Raw genomic sequence first — 9489 nt, 5'->3', positions numbered from 1 at the left:
AATTACACTCGCCCTTACGTATACTTTATCAAGATGTGACCAAACTAAGAGCTTCACGTCTCTCTTTATTTTCAGTATTAGCAGACTGATATGTATTGTTGGTCCGGATTTATTGTTTAGATATCCAATCAGCGTTTAATCAAGATTGGGCCAATAACGGCATAACATACTCAGGCTGGTATGAGAACGCCTCAGACAATGGTATAATTGGCTTCAAACTACTCTCCCAGGCGGGCAATGGAGGCACGATTGACAAATCAAAGGTCAGATATAGTGTTTTATAGCGTTGTCTTCAGGGTAATTGACGTCCATTTTAACAAAGTCAAGGTGAATGTTGATGGCTATTTACAAAACCGCGAAGCAACCCCGGCGATTTACATTTCGATCGCTTTGATCAACATGGACACAATTTATTGTTTTAGCATTAAGTTGCACAAAAGTCTGGATTTTTGTTGTCCTTCTTCGAAAATACTCAAGTTGCTACTATGATCAGTCCATATGTAACCAAACTTTTAAAGAGGCAGCGTGGCCGAGTAGTCAAGGCGTTTGCCTTGAGATCCGAAACATTCCGGGTTGAAAGACCCATTCTAACTACTGGTTAAATTTGATCCTGTTACACTGTAGTCCCTAGTTCATCTTCTCCGCTGTACTTTTTGGGATTCTTAGAGTGGTTGTTCTGTTCTGTTGTAACACTGATATATCTCATCTGTCCTAAAAAGCCCCTGTGGGGAGTGGTTGATGAAGGTGTAGTTGGAGACTTAGATGTATTTAGAGTAACTAAGTTATAGTTTCTTTCTCTATTTTATAGGTTCGAAATTTTACCCTTGTCAGCGATGATGGAATCATTCGACCTGAATTATTCTATAAAGCGCTCACTGTATGGATTGATAGGGATGTCTTGGGATATGCATTTTCACAAGTAAGAATCAAATTTTTGGAGGTTGATGTACATGAAGCTACCAAATTTATGCATGAGAACAACCCTTCTTGGTCATAGTAGTGATAGAGGTGGTAAATATTAACCCCAGTCCCAGTATATGAGTCAACAGCTGTATTTATCGATGATACTTCGGGGAAACGTCGGGAAAAATTCGCAGAACTCTTAACAGGATTCGAGATAGGACGCAGCTCTTTACAACGTCTAATTTCATTGGATCTCTTTAGGACACAGCTCTGTTGTTTTTAGAGTTAGCATTCATTGTTTCTTTTGCATCGTTTTTTGTGTCCATTGTTTTCTGAACTAATCCCGAGAGTTTTTGTAGTAGCTGCATACTGACCCCAGGAGTCGAACCTATACCCTTACTATTTCGAATGCTTTCCACTGAGCTGTAGGAGTCTCGTGTGTGTCAGGCCATCAAACTATTGTAGGCTCAGGTGACAATAGCCCACTTTCGATATATTAAAATTCAGTCTTAAACGCAAGGCATCATCTCGAGGCTCTGGGGAATAAAGTCATACAAATCCTTATATGTATTTCCCAGAACCTTGAGATGATACCTTTTGCTTAGGACTGAATTTTAATATATTGAAATCGGTCAGGAGCCCATTAGTAGGAGCGAGCAATTCCATATATTCCTGTCACAGACCGATTTATTTTTAGATTGAATTTCCTGCCAATGAGACTCCCGCAGGAGCCCGATGACCAAACACAGCGAACTAACTTGTCATGGCGTCACCGAACCGAAACTGCCTTTGTTGTTTTGTGGCAAAGGTAGTCCAAAAATAGATTGGCCTATTGTCGCACCATTCTCTACTTTCTCAAATTCCATAATACACCTCTTTTACCCCCCTTCCCCCCCCCCCCCCCCAAAAAAAAAAAAAAAAAAATTTGCATAGGCATTTTCGATTTCTCTTGGGATATCTTCATGTTCCAGGAGAAATTGCAAACAATGATTACGCAATTTTTGGGGGCGGAGTGGGGGGGGGGGGGTTTGAGGGGGGTGTAAAAGAGGTGTATTATGGGATTTATTTGAGAAAGTAGAGAATACTGATAGGACTGGAATCGGCGAAATGCAGGTACATTCTCGCTATTGAAATGGAGGAGATGGTATTGATCGTTGCCTAGGTACTTGAATGTCATGGTGTGATATATTTTTTTCCGATGGTGACTCGGGGATACTCGGAAAAACCCGGAAGCTTCTTTGCAGGAGTCGAACATGCTAAAAAAGACTCGACAGAACTTGTCGAAGTGTGTTATTACTAAATGGAGAAGTGATCCCTGTACTTATAACTGGTCAATTTAAGAAAGTGTCTCTAATTATAGACACCTGAAAAATTCAGGTGGCTCCAACAGGATTCGAACCCATAAGCTCTGCGATTTTTTTGGGTGTCTATGCTAAAATTAGAGACAATGGCTTAAATTGTCCTGATAAATGCGAGGACACTTCCCCATTTTGTTTAAAACCCGCACTTCAAAATATACATTTCTTTCCTTCATGTGCTACACACGTTATTCCAAAATGGCGTCCATTTTAGTATTCTTTTGTTTGCATGCAAATTAGCCCTTATGGCCTCGTTCAAGGTTAAATATTCTTTTCAACTTTACGTTTGAACGCGAGGCCATAAGGGCCAATAGTCCTTTTCACGGTTAGTTTTTCTCATTTGCATTACAATGTAATCTAACAAGTATGTGAGGCAATTTCGGGCTATTTTGTAGTTTTAACCCGGAATTGCCTCGCATCCACGTTACATTACATTGTAATGCAAATGAGAAAAACTAACCGTGAAAAGGGCTTTGCATGGAAACAAAACAATGCTAAAATGGCGGCCATTTTGGAATAAGGTGTATTACTATTCCAAGAATGCCACACATTGCCAGTTTGGATTTTTTCCGGATATTTTTGTGTACCAGAGAAGAAATACATCTTTTCCTCCCCAGTAATAATTCTCCAGCTTTTTTGACTAAAGCCCATAAAGCCACCCGAACTCTTTCCGGCGATGTTTGCCAGAATTTGGTTGCCGGAATTTCTTCTGCATCTTCTAATGGAATTCTTTTCAAAGTATTAAACTCGGCAGCTATTTCGCTTTTTTTCTCGGCTTCTAAATATCTAAGTGAAGCTTTTTACAATGAGCAGATCGTAGGTGTACAAATGGATCTTCAGGGCCCCAAAGTATTTCGAGAAACTGGCTTGTGGTTGTACGATGACGTTTCTTTGCTTGAATTTTATAGGCCGAAATACGACCAGAGACTCAGGACTGGACGAACATCAGAACTCCACAAGACGATGCAGCGATGCAAGGTATTATTAAAAGTTCTCCAAGAGCTGAGTTCTTGTGCTACGTAGTTGGGACTGAACCACTTAAATTTGTATTCAACTAGCGGAACTGTACTGACTTGGTTTGTGTCGATTGTTGGTTTCGGTTTACAGGGACGACTAGGCACTTAAATACAGTTCCTTTCTGTTTTCCCAGTACATGCTATTCCCACCCCCCCAAATGGACAGCTGATTACTTTTGACTTTTTTGTATCCGTTTTTATCTTAGTGCCGACTGCAAAACCGATCACGTTCGCGAAGATTAACCTTAATGTCATTGGCCTCAGAGAAACCAAAGATTTTGTCTCGCTGATCAAGGTAGATATAAAATCCTGATGTCACTCAATAATGCATTTATATCGCCATTTATGCCTATTTTATAATCTTAGCCCCGAGTACTGCCTGGGGATTTAGGATTGTCGTCACCCATCGCTAACTGGGGTTTTTCAACCATGGATGATTGCAGTGTTGTTCGGTTAGCCAATCCAAATTCACTCTGCCTGGCGCCCTATCCCCATCTTTGTGAGAATTCAGGGCTACGTTCCTACCTTTATTTATGGCGTATGGTGCGTGTGTTAAAGACCCCTTTAGTATTGTAAGTGGAGCTTTTTATCCCATTGATATCAACTGGTTGATAAGGTTGATATTGAAAAGCTGCGGCTTTAAGCTTTAGCCCTTTAAATTTATGGCAAATCGTCCTCATCGCAATCAAATATGTCATCAACGTGTCATTTCTTACAGAACGTACGGGCGATATGTGACAAGTTCTCAGCTGATGGTCTTCCAAACTACCCCAGCGGAGTGCCGTTTACATTCTGGGAGCAATATATTGGCCTAAGAGAGCAAATCTTGCTGGCAATTGGCATTTCTCTGGGAGTCAGCTTTGTGGTCGTGTCCGCTATGTTATTTAATATCTGGGCTGCTGCAGTAATTGTTTTTACCTTAACGATGATCACAGTCGAGCTCTATGGCTTCATGGGATTGGCTGGCATTCAACTCAGTGCTGTACCCGCGGTCACACTCATTCTCTCTGTTGGTGTAGGTGTGGAGTTTACCGTTCACATGTGCATGGTAAGTGCTATAAATCAGTAGTCTTAATTAACGAGTCTTTGCTTCCGATTGCAAAAATTATAAGGGTTCAAAGTTCTCGCTGTTGCTCGTGAATTCTCAAAATAAAAGGACAAAATATGTTAGCTGTTAAGATCACCCATCGTTTCACATGTACCTCCGCAAATGTCATTTATTGCATAACCTGCACGTTATGTAATAAATTATACATTGGCTAGACAGGTAGACGACTAGGTGACCGATTCCGCGAACACCTTCGCGATGTTGAGAACTGAGAATGATAAGGATGCATCTAAGCCAGTCGCTCGTCATTTTAATCCTCCTAACCACTCCAAACAACACATGGCTATCTGCGACCTTTCCCTACGTCTAGATACGTGGGAAAGCCGCAAGAATCTGGAACAAAAATTCATATTCCAAATCGGCACCCTTAATCCTCACGGTATTAACGAACGCTTTTCATTCTAATGTATTCCTATTTTTCACGTAGCCATGTTACCACCAATAGCGTAGCTCCTACTCTACTATAAAAACTACGCACAACTCATAATTCCTCGATTCGTTCTGACGAAGGGCTAACGCTCGAAACGTCAGGTTTTAGAATCCCTGTACGGTGGTCAATTTACATCATCAACTCCGTTGATAAAACCAAATTTTTATGTTAGTTGTAAGCGGACAAATGAAAATCAAAGATTTCAGGGTAGGAGTTCCTTTCATTTTTTAACTGTTCGTTTTAGCAGTTGATAAACGTGCATAAACAAAAGCGACTTAATAAGATCGTGTGGGGCAATGGCAACATTCCTACCGGATAATTTAGCCTCATCATAACTCAAATTGCATTTTTTTTTCTTTTAGCACCGTAATCTTTATTGTTAATTAATGAATTATTTATATCATAATGAGCTAAATAAAAGATTTAATTTGATTTGGTACCCCACTGAGTGTCAACGGCTCAAGTTATATTCATTAACTTGCCGTGAACTTTTGCCCAGAAAAGTGTTTGGAATGTGTTCTAGAAAACTGAAACAATAAAAGAGACGAACCACGCAACATGCACCCGTGTAATTGTATTTCACTTGTGATGCATCTGTAGGCCTTCCTGTACACCCCCGGAAATAGAAATGAAAGAATGCTAAGCTCTGTGAAACATGTTTTTGCTCCCATCGTCGATGGTGCTATTTCCACATTTCTTGGTGTCGTGATGCTCGCTGGCTCTCCGTTTCAATTTATTGTCAGGTAAGATTAGGGTATGAAGGTGTTGTCTGCTTTAATTAACCATTTGACTTCCAGGATTTCAATGAAATGTCAGTCAGACAGGTATTGAGAATAAAGAATATCAGCTTAAGGTGTGATCTTGATACAACATCAAATTGTCACGAACACCCAACAAAGAAATCCATGGTACTTGTAAGGAGAATGAACGTTTTCTCTTTGACGACCGTCCCTCGAAAAGAATAGAGATTGCGGCAAAAGGCTAACTTTTCGTCATCTCATAACATAGCACAGGGTCTCGAAACCTTGACATTGACCAAAAGACAAGTGATGGAATTTCAATGAATTCTCTTATGATAAGGATGTCAGTGATGTCAGTGAAAATGAATTCTTTGCTTAGAGTTGTGGTAATTGTTGGTGTGACGATTGTATCGCAATCGAGTCGTACATTTTGACTGCCATGCAACGATACACCGAACTACGATAAGTAACCATGAGGAATAACACCTTTCAGGGTAAAATTCTTTGCTGTCGCGCATGCTTGTAAAAGAAACTAACTCTCCTAGTCCCTTATCTAACATCAATTTCTTTTTTTCTTGCAGATACTTTTTTAACCTCCTTGTTGCCTTAATATTAATCGGTTCATTTAACGGTCTTTTGTTTCTTCCTGTACTACTCTCCATTGCCGGGCCTGGAGCCGTGGTAAGTCAACCCAAAGGCCGTTTTTATACTAGAGACGAACACTCCGTCCAGACGAACTATGCGTCTCCCGTGTTATTCGTCTAGTGTATAGACGGGACGAACTATAAAAGACGCATAAAAAATAATCCCTCTGCCGGGGACGAACTTTGGCAAACATTTTTTCTGCCTCTGTTAAGTTTCTCTCGAATAAAGACGGGCATAAGACGTCTTATGCCTCTAGACGGACTTTCCAGTTTAGTGCGTCTTCGAAGACGAACTGAAGTCACTATGGATAGTTCGTCCGGATGCATAATTCGTCTTGTGCCTGTCTATACTAGACGAATTTCACAGACGTAGAAAAGATGTTTGCCCAAGTTCGTCCCAGTTGAATTATGCGTCTGGAATATAAAAACGGCCAATGAATCAATCGAGATTAGCCTCGGTCATTTTGAAACTCAGACGTGTAAAGGCTGATTGAATAGGCTAGAACTTCCTGCATTTCTGGACATTAGTGCATTCGTGAATTGAAGTATTAGGGAAATAAAGATTTACAACGCGCGCGGTCGTCAACGAGAACGCCACAAAACAACAATATCATTGGTTAAAGAGGAAAAATAATTGTACGGCACGCATTTCAGCTCTTATTCTTGCGGTTCTCTGCACAACAACGACGTGAAATCACCAAATTTGAGGTTTTGACGACAACGCGAGCGTACAAATGTCAATCTTTCATTCTCTTTTTTACTCAGAAACGGCTTGCACCAACTTATTTTTAGGATACTTCGCCCACATTGTAGGACGTGAACGACGGATGGAATAATCGCCAAAGACTTGATAGAGCAAACGAGTTAGATTTTGAAGTGACGTTTTTGTCGACGTCGCCGTTGTAGGGTCACTATAATCCAAGGCGAACATTTTCTTGTCTGGTGCCAGATTAGTAAACAAGTTCGCTGGTCTAGTAAGCAATCCCAGCACGTTATCAATGGCGGTAAATCACACACACCCGTTTCCTTTTCGTTACCAGATGGGCCGGGATGTTCGTTTCAAACGGTACTGAACTAGAGGGGTAGAAGAAAAAAACACGAGTAGTCTCTAAATTTGTGTAAAACGTTTCTGCGAACAACCTTGGTTAAACCTCGAGTTTAGTAACTCAACGTAGACTCTATCCAAAACCAGTTGCCGAGGCAATCGCTTTCCCACAGAATTTTTTTCTGCTCCTCATTTTTCGAAGAGATAATCCTCTTGGAAACGACGTAAGTTTTCATGGTGGTCAATCACGATAACCGCTTTTAGGTTTGAAAATAACTCTGCTTGATATATCCGGCATTATCCGTTTACTGCGTTCTTGATATGGACTGTAATTCCGTTTTTTAGGCTCAAGAAATAAACACGACAGGCGCGTCGCATTCTCTGAAATTTGAAAATCAGGGCGCCGTGGGTTCATCTGCCGAGTCCGCCATTAGCACCCTAGGAGCTGAAGAAACTGAAATGAGTGCAATGAAACCCGCTTACAACAAACGCGGTACTGGTCATGGCTCCACTCTTGAAAGAACAGTTCAAACCACTAGACACCGCGCGCAGGTGGACCCGAACGGAAGTGGAACAAATGACGCCTGCCATGGAACTTGTGAGCAATCGAGTGCAACCGCTTTTGATGCGAAGCTTTGAATTAAACCAAACGGAGAAGTGTAATGTAATGTGATACAGTTAAGCAACATTTCACCGCCGTGAAGATAGGAATGTTCATTTTTAGTGGTAAGAGAACGGTTTCTGACCACGAAGAAACGCAGCACTCATCAAATCGCCGCGTACGTAATGTTCTGGCCAGCAGGGTTCTATCTAGGGTATTTGAGGGGTAGAAGCTTCCCCCCCAAAATGCTCAGCTTCCCCCCCCAAAAATATTGTTATCATTACAGTATATAAGTAACTATACCGGAAAAATCATCCAGACGCAACGAGATCAGTGCACATGAACTTGGCAAAGGTAGCTGCGATTGTAAATGTATTACCGGTGACAACAGCCACTGTTGAGCGTTCCTTCAGCGCCATGAAGCTAATTAAAACAAGGCTCCGCAGTAGGCTCGGTGCGGATGCACTTAAACACACCATGCGCATTTGCATCGGAGGTCCTGACCAGTTGTCAGATTACGTCCTGGGGTCAGTGGTTGATCATTACAAAAGTGTAAAGAAGCGCAAACTGGCTTTGTAATTCAATTCAATTTCAATTCAACTTTATTAAAGAAGGAAAGTACATTTAGATCCTGAATTGATCAGGGAGATTTTCCAAAGATCAATTGCCATGATTTGTTTACCAGTATTTTTCACACTCGATTAGACGCATTGTCAGTTAACAGTCGCATCTACCGCGGTCAGTTTTTATTTACAGGTTTACAGTTATCTAGAATTTTGCAGTAGTTACGAGCATTGGTAAGAAATGGGAAAGTGCCGTTGTTGAGTTTATTTATTTTAGTCACGTACAAACAAGTCAACGAGTATGTATAAATATTTGTGGGATTAGACGTGTCGGGTAACTCTTCTGATCACGTTAGCAAATATCGGAGCTCAGTTTAACATTGTCAGAACGTGATCACGACTAAAAAATAAAATAAAATGCTACTGTAACATTTCTCAAAATTGTGTCTCAAAATGCACCAGATTGCATCTCAGCGCATATTCATTTCAAAAAATTTCCTGGGGAGCATGCCCCCGGACCCCCCTAGGAAGCTCGTGGCCTTCGGCCACTCGGGACTTCTCCCCCAAACGATAAATCCTAGATAGAACCCTGGCCAGGGTTGCTCCCTTTACTGTTTTTTCTTTTCATCTGCTAACACAAGTCCTGGGACACAGTAATCTAAATTGACAATAACAATCAATCCAGGGAAAATTAAAAATTGTCGATAACCGTCATTTCAGAAGTAGAGAATATGTTGAAAGTTTACGGAGCGACAACTTCATAACCAGTCTCTACCGCACCTCTCCCTTCTCGCTTTTGTAAGGGGTAAAGGGCTGGTGTGTCATTGTTCCGGGTCTTTCTCCAGGTAACGAGAATAAGAATAGCATGTAGATTCAATGTTTTTGGGTGCGTTTTCCGACGTTTCAGTAAGAACACGCGAAAATAAACCCCAAAAACAAATTACACATGCAATGCACGTCTCCACAAAGAAATGTTAGCCTTCGTGCATTGTAGTAATATTAAAAATATAATTGAAATTGAAAGAATTTTTTTCGCTTTCTGACCTGAATCAATAAATTATTTTATCTATTTTGAAGTAAA

General features: G+C 40.9%; 1 protein-coding gene across 2 annotated transcripts in view; it reads left to right on the top strand.

Moving 5' to 3' along the window:
• The window catches only part of LOC138024342 (protein patched homolog 1-like), a 27072-nt gene extending 17583 nt beyond the window's left edge, over positions 1-9489 (top strand). The window contains exons 18-25 of one of the 2 annotated variants that reach the window (XM_068871508.1): positions 121-263; positions 809-919; positions 3170-3239; positions 3484-3572; positions 3996-4325; positions 5416-5558; positions 6137-6236; positions 7590-9489. In XM_068871508.1, the coding sequence (XP_068727609.1) occupies positions 121-263; positions 809-919; positions 3170-3239; positions 3484-3572; positions 3996-4325; positions 5416-5558; positions 6137-6236; positions 7590-7883 (1280 nt within the window). In that variant the 3' untranslated portion in view covers positions 7884-9489. The remainder of the gene's footprint in view (positions 1-120; positions 264-808; positions 920-3169; positions 3240-3483; positions 3573-3995; positions 4326-5415; positions 5559-6136; positions 6237-7589) is intronic. The other variant, XM_068871509.1, reaches the window with a different exon arrangement.

Source organism: Montipora capricornis, chromosome 11, assembly GCF_036669925.1.
Source record: "Montipora capricornis isolate CH-2021 chromosome 11, ASM3666992v2, whole genome shotgun sequence".
Taxonomy (NCBI): domain Eukaryota; kingdom Metazoa; phylum Cnidaria; class Anthozoa; order Scleractinia; family Acroporidae; genus Montipora; species Montipora capricornis.
The sequence above is the reverse complement of the archived record's forward strand: the minus strand, read 5'-3'. Positions and strand labels throughout refer to the sequence as shown.